General features: G+C 48.7%; 1 protein-coding gene across 1 annotated transcript in view; it reads right to left on the minus strand.

Annotated features, from left to right (window-relative positions):
• The window catches only part of LOC146191684 (cell adhesion molecule Dscam1-like), a 396,722-nt gene that overhangs the window by 57,968 nt on the left and 321,384 nt on the right, over positions 1 to 17,370 (minus strand). The window contains exon 12 of the mRNA XM_084602201.1: positions 9,411 to 9,530. Coding sequence (XP_084458327.1) covers positions 9,411 to 9,530 — 120 coding nt within the window. The remainder of the gene's footprint in view (positions 1 to 9,410; positions 9,531 to 17,370) is intronic.

Raw genomic sequence — 17,370 nt, forward strand, 5'->3', positions numbered from 1 at the left:
TACCATAAAGGCTACCGCCAAAAGGGACATGGCTCCAGTTGCAATAGTCGGATTTTGCTGCAGCTTTTGATTATGACATTGGATTTCATCATTTGATCGCAGCTTGTGCAACGTTACTCAATTTACTTCATGCAAAGTGAGCTTCTGCTTGTTTTACTGACTGGCAGTCATGCCGGTTGCTGCTAAGTCCTCCAGATCACGCAATTAAGATAAACTTGAATAGCTCCATTCGTGTTATTTTACCATGGGGATGAAACCATGATATGTATTTTAGCCACTGAGCGAAGTTCCTGAAAGAAACCTTCTCTCAGCGACAGTGACTAATTTGATCAGGCGCTTGAGCTTTGCAGATGGCTTACTGCGGAGCAACAGTCTGTCGCGCCTGCATAGATAAATGCCAGTGTTCTACCAACGAGGCATAAAATAAGTTAACTGAGTCTTTGAACACAACTGAATCCAATTAACACCGCGTAACTCGCGAAAATTTGTTCATGTGCTTCACTGAACTATTAACGTTCGTCAGGGCTGCCTGTCAACACTGCGAATAATCGCATGCGCATTAAAACGACAGGAGCGGTGACAACAGGTGAGGCCGCAACTAGGTTCAAACGCTGCTCTTCGTTGTCGCCGAGCCCGCCAAAAGCGAAGTGTGCAACAGTGCCGAAAGATGGAAGCACCTTTACAAGTACCGCGTTCGAACGTGCGCTTCGCAGAGCGGAATCAGAGGACATCGAGCGAAGAAAGGGATGGAAAGGGAGAAGAGCTGGATAGGGAGAAGGAGAAAGGCAAACACAGAACTCCTGATGGAAAGAAGAGAAGACCTTTGCTTGCGAAGCAGAGATGCTGATTTGGAGCCACGTTAGGTAAACAACGGAGCCGACCAGTCGCAGCATGCATAACACCGTGCCTCCTTGCTTTTTGTCCTTTCCTTCCAGCGCTCGATCGCTCACTCAGTAAGCACCACCTTTACTTCTTACATAAGCGAGCGCTCACCACCACCGGCGTTCGCTCTCTATCTCTCGCTTTCCTTTTCGCTACCTCCGCGCCGTCCGCTCCGTCGCCGTCGAGTGTAAACAAGAAGCAGACGACCAACTCAGTCGGCAGTGCTGCCATCTGCTTTGCAGCTCACGGACGAGCTCCCCCTCCCTCCCTAACAACAGAGGGCGCGGACAGGTTCTTTAATTAAAACTGTCCCGGCAGTTTGGGATGGCAGGCAGAGGAGGAGCACATTGTTTGGGTTAACGATTTGCGACCGTATGTGTAATGAGAGCCGTTGGTGCCTTAGCACCTCCTCGTCATCCCCGGAAGCGCACGACGCCTTGTTGTTCGCGCAGGTTTAGCTGCTGTAAGCAGGTTCGCTAATGGAGACCATCTACACCGTGCCCCTTTATTGCGCGCGGCACACCTACGTATATCGCGACTACCTCGAGCGTAAGCGTAATGCGAGGCACGTGGAGACAAGCTCGCGCCATCCCAGCGCGCGGCATGTACAGCCGACGAGCACGACAGCGACATGAACGTGCGCGCAGTATGGTGGTGCGTTGTGCATGTAGCACGAATGGCCGCTGTAAGTCACCGGCAACAGGCCGTTGTGGGTGTTATAAGCGGCCTCGACTGCAACCTCTCGAGGGGATTTCCCGCTACACGGCAGTCAGATTACTGCTGTAGTCGGTGGGCTAGGTGCTTCTGCGACATTTTGACTTTTTTCTTCCTTTTTGTTTCACTTCCAGTCACCTGGATTGCGATAAACAAGAGCGCAGCGATAAAAGAAGACGCTAAAAAAATGTCGCTCAAATCGCTCAGTGCCTCATTCTGAATCGCCATTTTCAGTGAGTGCCGCACAGTTGCAGCATTAAACTTGACACGGTTGACAACACGTAGCTTCATGTAGAGAGAAAATCAGTGTTCAGCGTCTATGTGAGCTATCCAGCTGCTAGCTTATTGTCATTTCTTTCTCTTTGTCCTCGTGGAGAACTTTTTTACTTGGGTCTTAATAGGCATATTTCTGTATCCCAGTCAAAAAGCGATAAATCTTCATTTGTTAGCCATGTTGAGATATAATTCGATTTTAACTAAGCTTGCCTTTGCATTAAGGTAATATCATTAAACTATTCAATGGCAGTGACGCTATATTACAGAAAAGTAAACAAGTACCATACCGTGGGCTCACCATAGAGCACGAGTGTTCTTTAAATTACGGATTGCAAACATTTCATGCCACCTATCGACCAGTGCATAATTCGATTTTAACTAAGCTTGCCTTTGCATTAAGGTAATATCATTAAACTATTCAATGGCAGTGACGCTATATTACAGAAAAGTAAACAAGTACCATACCGTGGGCTCACCATAGAGCACGAGTGTTCTTTAAATTACGGATTGCAAACATTTCATGCCACCTATCGACCAGTGCAAAGCACGTTGGCCAGAATTGTACTGCATAGAAAATACAAACGTTATCTATCAACGACCAGGAAGAAAACGATTAACAGAATCAATATTTAGAATGAAATAAGAAAAAAAAAATACCAGCTCCCATTTTTCTCACGCAAGCACTTTTAGATTTCTCAATACGCATTCGCCGAGAGCGTCAAATTTCCCAAGCGCGTTTCGTCCCTTCCCATATTTCACGATATCGACGACTTAACATTATCTCGAGCGGTACAGCTCTCAAAACGAGGAATTGCTAAAACGCAGTACCTCTAACAAACGCACAAAAGAAATGTAATTTCCTAACTTTGTTTTCCTCTTTTCGCTGTTTTTATTCCTCGTGTACATTCTTTTTGTTTGTGCGTGTGTTTCATGTTACCTCATCGACCGGCGGATCTGCATTCATTTAACATCCCCTAGACAATATAGATTCTGCCGTAAAGAGGGAGGCCTTGATGCTCAAGCAGGCCTGCAACTCTCACCGGCTTGGAGACGCGCCCGCATCGCTTATCATCGGTGGCGGCGGTTCGTGGATAGCGTGAATTTCTCAATACGCGCGGGTATATCCCGCGCTTGACGCATACTAGGTGGCGGTATAGTGTGGTGTGATCGATTTGTTCCTGCGACAGCTAATGTGTGTGTGCGTTCTCGAACGAGTGTGCGTACGCAGCGTGTGCCTCCTGCGAAGGGAGATGCTAGAAAAGGAAGGGGACCGCCGGAAATCATCGATCGTTGTCGTCTTCGTCATTGCTTCAAACCGACATTCATACGCGCGCTGTCCGTAATTCGCTTGATCTTCGCGCCTGCGCACGCACGCACACACACATGGCGGCGGAAACGAGGGCGGGACGTCAAGACGTGCGAGCTACGAGATATCGTCGCAGCTTCCCCCCACATCTCCTCCTCACATCCCCCCCCCCCCCCCTCCAGCGCGGTCCATTGATCCAAGAACATCTTGGCACAGAGAGGAGTGAGTGCTCGTTTGCCATCCGCCATTCGCCGCCCTTCCATTCCCTGTCCTTTCCGGTGATCCCCCGTATTCTCATTCTCTCGGGCCCCTCTAATCAAAGCGCCGGAACAGTCAAAGAAACGCTTACGCCCTCACTTTTCGCGATCGAAAACAGAGCCAAAGTATTGGACGCATGAGAGAAAAAAAGAAGGAAAGGAAACGATATCGACATCGCTAGAGACGCTCATGAAAAAAAAAAGAAGGAAAACGAAAACAATAGAAGGGCGTACAGATTTGACTCGACATGCATGGCGTGACATTTGCTTTCTCCAAGTTTCGGTCTCGAAGTATGAAATATCTGGACGGAAGGAAGAAAAAAAGGTGAAAATAAGAACGCCTTTTGTGTGATGTTTTGAGCACACGAGAGAAATGAAGGTCTGCAGCTCACCTAAATATTGGCCATGATTAATGGCTGCCTATGAAGCAGCCTGGGAAAGTTTTGCGACCTAGGTAGCTGTCTATATATTATATTCGCTTCACCACGGTACGGTTAGTTCCCCACTTTTTTTTATTAAAAATCTGAAATTATATTATTCAATAAAAAGATATGTGGCGTGCATAGAAATGTTAAGCTATCCCGGACAGCAGCCTTAAGAAAATCAATTCTGCGAAAAAATGAGTGCGCAAAACGTCAGCACGCCTAGTTGGATATCACAAATCCCGCTCATTGTGTGTTCTCTGAAAGCACAAAAAATCTTTATTTTGGGCTGTGCAGGCGCGCGCAACTGATATTTTCCTCCATTTTACGGGCTGTCTATTCAGCATTTCTTTTCGCGTCTAAACTCCTCGAACACGAAACTAGAGCCAACCTTCGCTACACTTTCCCATTGCTTTTGGCGTCAGCCTCCGCTTTTTGTTTTATCCCTGTCCCGCATACCCCTCTAAATATGGCTGCCAAAAGTAGCTTTTTCACTAATTAAAGCAGCATTTTACGGCGCCGTCATCACGGCCTGTCGACACTTTCAGGGTGCGCAGTGCAGCGTCGTGGTTCCAAATAAAAAGAACCAATGATTTCTCCTCTGCTTGCACCAGCCTCTTTATCAGATAAACAGATATAGAGCAGCCGCGCCTATGACATCAAAAGTGCGTGTGCCACAGCTCTGCCGCCTCCGTCACCGCGGGCGAAAAGATGGCAACTTGGATCACCTAGACCGCGCACGCGGTGACTAGGTAAGCACCGCCGTGGTGGTTCAATGGTTACGGCGGTCGACTGCTGTGCACGAGGAAGCGGAATCGAATCCAAGCTGTGGCGGCCGCTTTTCGATGGAGGCGAAAGGCAAGGCGCCCGTGTGCTGTGCGATGCCAGTGCACGTTAAAGAACCCCAGGTGGTCGAAATTTCCGGAGTCCTCCACTACGGCGTCTTTCATAGCCTATATCACTTTGGGGTGTTAACCTTTACCAACCAAACGAAACCAGAATAGGCAAGGCGCGCGTGGGCAACGTCTAAAGTTTGTGGATCTTGTACCGATTTTATTTCAATTTTTTTTTCTAAAAGACAGTGCTCAGTCGCTGCTTTTGCAGGCGGGGCTCGCGAATCGTGCTTGTAGAAGGCAAGTAATTGAAAGCGGATTTGTGGAGAACTGTGTCTTTACCGTGCTGTTGCGTTAAAATACTAAGCCTTTAACTTGTGCGCTCTTGTAGTGGACTTTGGAAATACCTTTCTGGTAGGTCATCACTTCGAAGGCGAACTATTGATTTCAAGGCACTTAGAACGCTCGCCAAAATGATTTCTGAGGCACGGCATAAATGCGCAGTGACTTAACAGCAAGTGAGGATGAAATAATAATAATATACCCACTGCAGAGCGAAGGCCTCTCCCATATTTCTCCACGTAACCCGGTTCTGTGCTAGCTGCATCCACTTGACCCCTGCGAACTTCTTAACCTCATCCGCCCACGTAACTTTCTGCCGTCCCCTGTTACTCTTTGCTTCCCTTGGAATCCAGTTTGTTACCCTCAGCGACCATCGGTTATCCTCTCTTCGCACTACATGTCCTGCCCATGTCCATTTCTTCTTCTTAATTTCTACTAGACTGTCGGTAACTTGAGTAATTTCTCTGACCCACTCTGCACGCTTTCTATCTCTTAATGTTACCCCTACCATTTTTCGTTCCATAGCCCTCTGGGTTGTCCTCAACTTAAGTGCAACTCTCAGCCTCCACGTTTCAGCCCCATAGGTGAGTACAGGCAAGATGCAACTGTTGTATACTTTCCTCTTGAGCGATACCGGTAAGCTGCTAGTCATAATCTGCGAGTGCTTGCCAAATGTGCTCCATCCCAATCGTATTCTTTTTGTTATTTCCTTTTCGTGGTCCGGATCTGCGGTTACTACCTGTCCTAAGTAGACATATTCGCCTACTACTTCCAGTATTTCGCTACCTAATGTAAACTGCTGTTCCTTCCCGAGGCTGTTGAACATTACCTTAGTCTTCTGCATATTGATTTTCAAGCCTACCTTTCTACTTTTCCTGTCTAGGTCATCAATCATTATTTGCAGTTCATCCCCCGAGTTGCTTAGCAAGGCAATGTCATCAGCAAATCGCAGATTACTGAGGTATTCTCCATCTACCCTTATCCCTAACTGCTCCCATTCCAAGTCTCTGAATACTTCCTCTAAACAAGCTGTGAATAGTACTGGGGAGATTGTGTCTCCTTGCCTAACACCTTTCTTTATGGGAATTTTGTTACTTTCTTTATGCAGAACTATGGTTGCTGTGTAGCCACTATATATATCTTCCAGCACTTTCACGTACGGCTCGTCTACCCCCTGATTTCGCAATGCCTGCATCACCGCCGAGGTTTCAACTGAGTCAAATGCTTTTTCGTAATCAATGAATGCTATGTATAAGGGCTGGTTATATTCCGAGCATTTTTCTATCACCTGATTGATGGTATGGATATGATCGATAGTAGAGTACCGTAATCAGCTTTAGGCAAATTGCATCTGCCCTTCGGTGTCTATTCACTTGCTAACGATTGACTGCATTCAGTTTCATTTTTTTTTTTTGTTGTGGCTGTAGGAAGAAGGAAAAGAAAATGCACGGGCCTGCTACTGGCTCTGTAGCTGAGCCACCTCCGCTGCCTCGTGCAGAAAGAAGAGAAAATAGAGAAGAAAGAAAAGGAATAGAGAGAGAAAGAAGTGCGCCGCAACAACAGCCGTCGTCCACCACCGAAGTGGTGGCGGGTGCAATGACGGCCTACAACCGATAAAAATTCGGTGGCAGGCTCGCCCCCGCCGCAAGCGGCAGGGACCTACGTGCCCCAGCCCCATCAGGGGAGAAATCACCCCCTTTCATTTTTGCATTTTTGCGAGGAGCGGAATGAGTGCTGGTACAAGGATTTTGCGGATACAGTGTGTAAAGCCAAATGGCTGTAGAACTGAGGGTGTACCAAAGTGATGTTTTAGAGAGCTAACCAAAGGAATGTTATCAAAAATCAGCATCAGCATTAGCACAAGTCAACGTGCATCATAACTGAAACTTAGGCTTCGTTTTCAGGCACATGGAAGAACAAACATTTCTCGAATATGAATTGCAGTAGAGGCGCTCGAAAGACCCACACGTCACACTGACATGTCGGTTCAAAAGAGTGGGGAAAAAAAGAAGATTAAAAGACTTTAGGAAATGCACGAAGGGCTTTCCGTCAAGCCCCTCCAATGCGTGGATTACGCTTACACTTTGGCACGCCATCAAGCGGCGATGCATGTGGATGCAGCTAGGAAGCTGCGTCGAGCGCACGCGAGATTCATCGACCTAACGGTCCGAAATTGCTTTCAGTCACGACGCCTTTGTTAATGAATCCCGTACATTAAGTTTGTAGGACGACTGCATTGACAGCGCACGTGGGGCCTACGCTCTTCCGGAAGAGTTGATATCGTTTAGCCTCACGTGATGCGCAGTCTTTGTAGGCTGTAATTTGGGCTGTAACTAGCGCTAGAATAAGAATATTTTAACGGCAAATGTCGAGACCTACAAAAGTAGAAATTTACTGTTGCCAACTTTTATTGCCTACATCCAAAATACACTGCTACTGTTAATGTCTGATCGCCAATCTGCTATTACGGTAAGTGACAGTAACGGATCACGTTGGCATTTTAATTGTTATTTGAATTGGTGTACCTGGTAGCAACTTTTGAGAAACTATTTAGCGGTGTTAAGTTAATCCAAACTTTACTATTAAATGAGAGGTCGCAAATGCAGATATTTGCTCAAGTGTTTTTCTGTAATTGCCGCTTATATTTCACCGAGAGATGGCACCGAGAGTGCCATAATGAGCAATCGAGGAAAAGAGCTGGCATACGTTATGCATACGCAAAATCTCATCAATATAATCGACGGCTTACCGAAGTTTCTACGTAGAACAACCTACAGTAGCTGCTTGTATGCGGCGTTTGTTTCCAGAAGCCTCCATCCCTCTGTTCATTAGGGCAGTAATGTTGAAACACATAAGTCTCGCGAGAAGCTCGCGATTTCGATTCTATTCCATCCAATCGTGATTGCATTATTATTCGCAATGACTTCTGTTATTCATTTTGTTACTCATTGTAGCCCAGTTTCGTTTAGGTGTACATTCTTGGTCTGGCTGTCCCTCTCGTAGTAGTCTGCTAGAGAGAGGTCTTCGATTTGCACCTCCTTGCAGTGAAGCAAAAAAAAAAAAAAAAAACACAACTTACAGTATTACAGTTGGCTTACTTAGCTTAAGAGCTTAATGGTGAAACCCTGTCCTCCTTCTCTCCTTCCTATGCCGGGTACCTTTTCTCTTCTTTCTCTATTTTGCTTGTTTGTGTACTCACTATAATTTCCATACTTTCTTTTCTTTAGCTTCATCGTTAGAATCTATTTCGACGTCCTTACCGGGGAAATTACGTTGACGTCTGAATCTATTGCGACGTCTCGCTGACATATCTCGCAGAATCTCGCTGATAGATCTCACGGAATAATGTTGACACATCTCGCAGACGCGAGATATTCAATATGAGCCTAGAAAGGCTTCCGCCTTAAAACAAAGCTTAAGCGTCGCCAGTGAGTGCATTACTTCAGAACTCTGGCATGCACTCTATCATACGATAATGCATGTGGGGGTGCGCATCGCAGGCTGCGTTGAGCTCACGCGAACTTTATCGACCTAACAACCGAAACTGTATCGGGTCACGTCGTTTCACTACAATTTCACAAGCGTTCACTCTGAAGGGCGACATGTCTCTACCTGCCAAATATGGGATGCTATGAGGGGTGGTTACTCACTCCCGCCAGCCGTCTGCGACAGCTAAGGCTGTATACGAACACCGACACCGAACATGTTTTCATGCGAAGCATATTAACGTAGGTTCCGGGCCTTCGCGCGACGCCAGGCGGTGGCCACCATTGACCCTGAAGGGGGGTCACGTGACATGACGTCACGTGATGACGTCACACCGGCTGCAGATGGGGCCTCATATCGCACCGTCGCGCCATCGCTGCATCACGTGATATGTGACGTCACGCCAGGGATGAAGCGGCGCGCGCCCGCCGTCGCGTCAGTCTCTGTGCCCGCAACCGCGCAAGCGTCTTTGCGCCGGGCATGTATGCATAAGTGACGTGCAAACCAAGAGTCATGCATTTACGGACCATAAGAGTGTGGTGTTTGTCGGGCTGCAAAGAATAAAGTACGACGATTAACCTAAAACCACGTCTCCGTTACTTAGCCCCATCCACACTGAGGCAGCTGCTTAACATGCTTCGCATCCACTGGGCTTAAACTTGATAAGCCTCCAATTTGTTTTTCTCTTGCATGGCGTGCCTGACGGCAACGCAGTGAACATGGTTGCTTCTTGGCAATGACAAAACTAATTGGTTATGTGAACATCACTATGGGAGAGACACAGTGGCCGTTACACATTTTCTCGCCTCCCAAAATTCGTCTATGCTGTCAGCACAAAATTAGACAACAAAGCACACCTAATGCGCATCAAAACAGCTCGACAGGGGCTCACCTTGCGCCCTCTTCCAGTCAATCCGGGGAGCGGGGAATCCGTCGGCGGCGCAGTGCAGGGCTGCCGCTCCTCCGACGACCACATTGCCACTGGAAGGCTCTGTCGTCCACATGGGCGGCACTGGGAAAGAACTGGCCTCGCTTTAGTCGGAGGCACCCAGCGCTGCCTGCCAGAACTTCGCGTCAGCGCGTCATCAGTGCAGTACGGTGGTAGAGGTTCTTAATGAGATGATGGGCTACAATGGCGATGCTTTTTATTAAGTTACGCTTGTTTCACATTCTAATACACTTTTGCGTAGGGGACCCAGAAATCAGTTTTCCACCAATATACATTTCCCATTATCAAGAGAAATAAAGTGCATATACTAAGTGCCTGCGTAAGTACAAAGTAACATACCGTTATGCCATTGTCATTACTGACCATGATTCGTCATGAACAGAGTTACAGTGATCGCCATCACAATTGGCCCTATTCCACCCACCACTAGAGAAAGGCCTCCCTAATGCCTCCTCATTTCACCCCTCTCGTGCCAGCTTCATCCATTTCACCACCGCAAACTTCCTGATCATCTTTGCCCACCTTAATTCCTGTCGCATCCAACTACGCTTCGCATCTGTACGTTGGACTCCAGTCCGCTACTCTTCACGACCATAATTGCGCAATCTCATAAGGTTTAAACCTAACCCCATGAGGTCGACCACAAATCAAGCGAGCCATTTCTTATCCTGCAGCAACAGAACAACACTAGGTGTTTGTCAATCTGCTGCGCAACTGTAGCCTTCAATGATGAATGAAGAAATTATTTTAGTGCTGCATTTACAGCAGCAAATTATTGGGAATCCTGATACAGCGATGAACGCAAGTGGCCAAACTCATGAGGTTTCAACTAACCTGATGAGGTTGCTCACATCCCTTCGTGATCGTCGGCGATTACCCTGCTTTCGAAATACATTCCGTGCGGATAACCATTTCTTCTGGGTTTGGTTTGGTTTGTGGAGTTTAACGTTCCAAAGCAATTCAGGCAATGAGAGACGCCGTACTCTAGGGCTCCAGAGTAATCTCGACCACCTGGGGTTCTTTAACGTCCACTGACATCGCACAGCACACGAGCGTCTTGCTTTTCGCCTCCATCGAAAAGCGAGCCTTCTTGATTTCAGTTATAACATCTTGCCCAGAATTTTTCAGTAGGTATGAAAAGCTCGCAATTGCTTCTGGGATGGTTTAATGTATTGTCCTTTGCTGAGGTCTTAACACAGGATCATAATGTTAAAATCATGTGCTACTACTACATTTAATTATCAAAGAAGTTAAGTTTCACAGAGTCGATGCTGGTTCTGGACGTTAGTCCCTCTACGCCATGTTCTTAAATAAAGGCGAAAAATATATATATACTTTATTAAAGAACAAAAAAAAAAACGGCAACCTCGTGGTGCGTTCATCGAGCAGGCGGTATTGAAGTCGCTGTTACTTTTCCTCAGGTAGTTTGCGTTTGACATACACTCTCCGTGTGTGCTACCTCTCCGGGTGCCCCACACTGGCAGCTTGTGCAGCGTTAGGCGTGTGCAATCTGCCTGCGACAGGGCGCTACGTGCGCGCGGCTATGTATGTACAGCGTATTGCTACTATACTGTGTAAATAATCATAGCGGCCGCTGACAAGCAGTAATTATTGGACAGTGCTTGGACACTTAAGGGCGAGCGACGCGAACTCATTCATGTTTTGCAACTTGGAAAAAATGAGCAAAATCCCCTTTTCCTTCTTGCTATCGCTCCCCTCTGTATTCCTCCTTGTTATCCTCTCGCTATTCCTTTTCTTTCCTGCCAGCCGCAGATCGGGAAACAATCATTGTCTTCCATTTATAATATTATTTTGAATTAACCACTACCAATATCACTACCACTGTGGAGTGTGAAAATGTTTCGTTAGTCAAAGCAGTCGCTCATCAAGCTTGCATTTTACACACCATCTTCACACCCACTATAATGGCCAACATTTAAAAAAAAAAATTTAATCCAAATGAAAAACCACTCAGCGGGAAGTTCCAGAGCAGCAAAGAGACACATAGTTCGGAGATATTTGAGTGAATATTGCAGGTGCGCCATCGAGTATAAGACACTCAAATGTGAACGCTCGTTTATTTATTGAGGAAATATTGTGGACAAGATTGAGTTAGCTACAATCAACAAGAGACTGGAATTCTTCCTAGAAGGATCCAGAAAAGAAGTTATTTACGTAGCGCTTGTGGGACCACGTTGATGTACAAAGACTACCTTTTGTTCGCTTTTTCTTTGGTCGTGTTAAGAAAATAAATGATAAACTTCAATAAATGGAAGAGAGAGAGAGCAGGAAGAATTCCGAACCGGGAGAGCGTTACCCCCGAATAAAGCAATTCTAGCGAGACGAAGCTCGGCGTTATAAAAGGAATCTAATAGCATATATATATATATATATATATATATATATATATATATATATATAAGATGAGGTAGGGGTGCACAACCGAAAACAAAGGTTTATTTGCGACGTTCCGGCCGGGGCTCGGCCTTCGTCATTCCTTGACGAGGCCAAGCCCCGGCCTATATATATATATATATATATATATATATATATATATATATATATATATATATATATATTGTACTGTGATAGTCAGCCCTTCAGCCATCGACATGCACCAGTGCGTTGTGCGACGAAGACAAAGAAGAAGTACGCTGGGCTCGCCGTTGCAAGGTCCTCTCCTCACAGCTCTCCATCTGAGCGTCAATAAACGCCCTATTACAATTGGCGGAGGTGCCGGAAAAGATCCCATCCAAACTTTAACTGCGAAGCCGTACACTACCCTCTACAACCGCCATGCAAGACGAGTCCACTTCTACGCTGCCGGCCGTTCCACCCACGATCATGTGTTCTGGCGTCGTGCGCCAGCGTGACCCTTGCCTCTTCAGTGGCGCGGCCGACCAAGATGTCGACGACTGGCTGTCATCGTATGAAAGAGTAAGCAGCTACAACAAGTGGGATGACTCATACAAGCTCAGTAACGTCATATTCTATCTGACGGACGTGGCGAACCTCTGGTTTCGCAACCATGAGGCGGACCTGTCATCTTGGTCGACATTTAAAAAGAATTTCGCGGAAGTGTTCGGCCGCCCGGCAGTGCGTAAGCTTCGTGCCGAACAACGTTTGCACGATCGTGTTCAGCGCGCTGATGAGACCTTTACCAGCTACATAGAAGACGTCGTTGATCTTTGCAAACGAGTCGACCCGGCCATGCCGGAAGTGAACAAAATCCGCTACATCCTCGAGGATATTTCTGAGGACGCCTTCCAGATGCTGGTAGCGAAAGATCCCACCAGCGTTAGTGAACCCGTGAAGCTTTGCCAGAGCTACGACGAGCTCCGCAAGCGGCGCGCTTTTAGGCGCCGCTCCAGTGTGTGCGACGAAGGCGTATCCGCATTAGCCCTGGGTGGTTCGCCAACTTCTGAAGGGAGCCCGCTGAATCAACAGATCAAAGATTTTATTCGTGAAGAGGCCGCACGCCAAATCTCACTCCTTCCCCATTTTCAAGACTCGGGCCGCCTCGTTCCTGAACTGGCTCCATCTTTGGCCCCTACTATACGCCGTGTCGTGCAAGCACACGTTGCTGATGTCTTGCCGTCCAACCCCGTGCTGCCACCTGTGACGGCACCTCTCACGTATGCCAAAGTAACGGCTAGGCCACCACTTTGCCCACGTCTGGCTCCTATGTGCAGGTCCCTGCCTACCGTTCACCGCCGCATGCTGAGCCTTCGTTCCAAGCCCCACCCTCAAGGTTCCGCCCACATCCTATGAAACCTTGGCGTACTACGGACAACCTTCCGATTTGCTATGCCTGCGGTCGGCCGGGCCATGTTGCACGCCTTTGTCGCCAGCGCCTCCAACCTTCACAGCCTGACATTCGACTTTACCCGTACGATACCGACTCACGCTCGCAAATGATTCCGTCCGGTTCTCAATTTGTCTCACAAGATCGCCAAACCTATGCCACTCGTCGATCACATTCTCCTCGGCACCGATCGCTTTCTCCAATGCTGCGACGTTCTACTAGCACCGTTGAGGGAAACTAACAGTCGCAGTTCCGGGGGCAAGAACTGCGCTTGTTTCGAATTCCTCAAGTCCTCCGTGTCGTCCCGCTAATGTTATCAAAGTTTCTGTAGAAGGCTCCACAGTTCTCGCTCTCGTCGATACCGGTGCAGCCGTCTCCGTCATCAGTGAAGCGCTCTGCCGTCGAATTCGCAAAGTGACCACTCCGATTTCTGACTTTTCGCTCCGCACCGCCTCATCACAGCACATTCACCCCTCCGCATCTTGCACAGCCCGTGTGCTCATTCAAGACGTCTTGTACCCCATCGAGTTTATTGTTCTGCCGAACTGCTCGCATGATATCATCCCCGGATACGATTTTCTATCGACTCATCAAGCCGTTATTGACTGTGTTCGTGCGCAAATTGCCTTCGCCCCACTCTGTGATGCCCCTCCCCGCACTGCAAAACTTCTCGTCGCCCATGGGACCGACATTCCTCCGTTCTCTGCTGCCCTCGTACCACTGTCTTGTGAGTGGGTAACTCCTTTGACTGCGATTTTTACACCTTCCGAAGCCGCCTCCCGTCATCCCTGCCTCCTTTTTCCGTTCGCAGTTTTTGAAATTCAAGACGGCAAGAGTGCACTTTAATTACGCTTCGAACCCATTTTCTTGCCCAGCAGTCCTGCTCCGTGGCGAATGCATTGGACGTCTTGAAGAGCTTGATCCCAGTCATATCACCACTCTTGCTGACTCAACTCCCTCCTTCGACGTTAGTCTGTGCTCTTACGATGTTGCGACCGCTTCGACGCCCTCCGACGTTTTCCAACATGCTATTGATGTTGATCTTCCACTTGCGCAACGTGATCAACTTGTCGCCCTCTTGCAGAACTTCGCTTCTTCATTCGACCTTCCTCAAACTGACTTGGGCCGCAGGTCTGTCGTAGAGCACACCATCGACACCGGCAAAACCGCACCTTTGCGCCAGAGCCCCTATCGTGTGTCGGCTTCGGAGCGCCAAGTAATTGCTGATCATGTGGACGACATGCTCCGTCGTCGTGTCATTCGGCCATCCCACAGTCCCTGGGCGTCTCCAGTTGTGTTGGTACCTAAGAAAGATGGCTCCTTCCCGTTTTGTGTCGACTACCGCCGGCTCAACAAGATCACGCGCAAGGACGTCTATCCTATGCCACGCATCGATGACGCACTGGACTGCTTGCAGGGCGCCGAGTTTTTCTCCTCGTTGGATTTACGATCTGGCTACTGGCAGGTGCCAATGGATGACGCTGACCGCTCTAAAACTGCCTTCATCACACCAGATGGATTATATGAATTCAACGTCATGCCCTTTGGGCTTTGCAACGCCCCGGCCACATTTGAACGCCTCATGGACACTGTGCTTCGTGGATTCAAGTGGCGAACCTGTCTTTGCTATCTCGATGATATCGTAGTCTTTTCTACCGATTTTCAATCACACCTGCTCCGACTGAAGGACGTTCTCACTTGTCTCGCTACCGCCGGCGTCCAACTGAATCTGAAGAAGTGCCGCTTTGCTGCTCGCCGACTAACTATTCTAGGTCATGTCGTTTCTAAGGATGGCATTCTTCCCGATCCCACCAAACTTCGTGCAGTTGCCGAATTCCCACGCCCAAAATCACTGAAGCAGCTACGAAGTTTCATCGGCCTGTGCTCCTACTTTCGCCGCTTCATCTTAAATTTCGCCTCTATTATTGCTCCTCTCATCCAGCTCCTCTCCGGCAGCTCCGACCTCTCCGCATGGACACCTGCTTGTGATGACGCCTTCAACACTTTACGCCGTCTTTTGGTTTCGCCTCCCATCCTCCGCCACTTCGACCCGAATGCGCCAACTGAGATTCACACTGAAGCTAGCGGTATTGGGATAGGCGCCGTTCTCACCCAACGCAAATATGGTATCCGAGACTATGTGGTGGCGTACGCAAGCCGCACCTTGACCAAGGCAGAGTCAAATTATTCTGTTACGGAAAGGGAATGCTTGGCCGTTATTTGGGCCATCGGCAAATTCCGTCCGTATGTCTATGGCCGACCATTTTATGTGGTCACTGATCATCACGCTCTGTGCTGGCTGGCGTCCCTCAAGGACCCGTCCGGCCGCCTTGCTCGCTGGGCTCTTCGCCTCCAAGAGTATGACATTCGTGTCATATATCGCTCAGGCCTCAAGCATACTGACGCGGACGCTCTTTCGTGCTCACCGCTGCCTCCCTCTTCGTTGTCTGATGAGGTCTGCGCCTACGATTTGTCTTCGCTTGCCCCTATCGACATGGCCACGGAACAGCGGCGCGACCCGTGGATATCTACACTTCTGGACTTTCTTTCAAGTCACTCTCCAGGTCGTTTGTCTAGGGCGCTTGCCCATCAAGCTCACCATTTTTCAATTCGTGACGGGCTGCTCTATCGCCGCAATTATCTTCACGACGGAAGGAAGTGGCTTTTAGTAATCCCCCGTCATCTCCGCGCCGAAATTTGTGCTGCTTTCCATACTGATCCCCAGTGCGCCCACGGCGGAGTGTTGAAAACCTACACGTGCTTGCGTCTACGCTTCTTCTGGCGTGGAATGTACCGTTTTGTGCGCCATTTTGTCCGCTCTTGCCAGTCTTGCCAACGCCGAAAAACTCGTCTCAAGTCTCCTGATTCATTGCAGCCGTTGCCCTGTCCTGCCCGTCCGTTTGATCGTGTCGGCATAGATCTATACGGTCCCCTTCCTACAACTTCAGCTGGCAACCGCTGGATTATCGTGGCAGTGGATCATCTGACCCGCTACACTGAGACATCATCACTGCCCTCTGCCTCTGCACGCGACGTGGCTGCCTTTATTCTGAAAAACCTGGTTCTTCGCCATGGTGCCCCTCGCGAACTGCTCAGTGACCGCGGACGCGTTTTCTTATCAGACGCCCTTGAGGCTGTCCTGAAAGAATGCCGCATCATACACCGCACCGCTACCTCGTACCACCCTCAGACGAATGGACTGACAGAACGTTTCAACCGCACTCTCGGTGACATGCTGGCTATGTACGTGAACACCGACCATTCCAATTGGGACCAAGTTCTACCGTTTGTTACTTACGCATATAACACCGCGACACAGGCCACTACTGGATTCTCTCCATTCTTTCTCCTTTACGGGCGCCCCGCCGGGGTGGCGCAGTGGTTACGACGCTCGACTACTGTTCCCAAGGACGCGGGATCGAATCCCGGCCTCGGCGGCAGCTTTTCGGTGGAGGCGAAAAGCAAGGCGTCCGTGTGCTGTGCGATGTCAGCGCACGTTAAAGAACCCCAGGTGGTCGAAATTTCCGGAGTCCTCCACTACGGCGTCTCTCATAGCCTGAGTTGCTTTGGGACGTTAAACCCCACAAACCAACCAACCAACCTTTACGGGCGCGAGCCACCCTGTACCATGGACACACTTTTTCCCTACCGCCCTGACGTTTCCGAATCTTCCCCGCTATCCGATGCCGTCACATACGCAGAAGAATTCCGTCAGCTCGCCCGCTCTCTCACAACAGAAAATCAGTGGCAACAAAAATACCTCCGTGATACCGGCTAAGCTTCGTCATATCTCCCGAACTCTCTGGTGTGGCTCTGGGTGCCCTCCACAATCCCTGGCCATTCAAAGAAATTTCTTGCTCGCTACCACGGGCCATATAGGGTCCTCCAGCAAACATCTGCAGTCAACTACGTAGTTGAGCCCGTCACTCCCTCTGCGGACTTGCGTCGCCGTGGTCGTGAAACAGTTCACGTGAACCGATTGAAGCCATTCTATGACCCCGCTGTGCTTTCCGCGCCATAAGTCGCCAGGATGGCTCTTTTTTTTTTTGCCGGGGGGGAAATGTACTGTAATAGTCAGCACTTCAGCCATCGACATGC

Source organism: Amblyomma maculatum, chromosome 4 (genome assembly GCF_055883805.1).
Source record: "Amblyomma maculatum isolate TAMU_Amacu chromosome 4, ASM5588380v1, whole genome shotgun sequence".
In the NCBI taxonomy this organism is placed as follows: Eukaryota; Metazoa; Arthropoda; class Arachnida; order Ixodida; family Ixodidae; genus Amblyomma; species Amblyomma maculatum.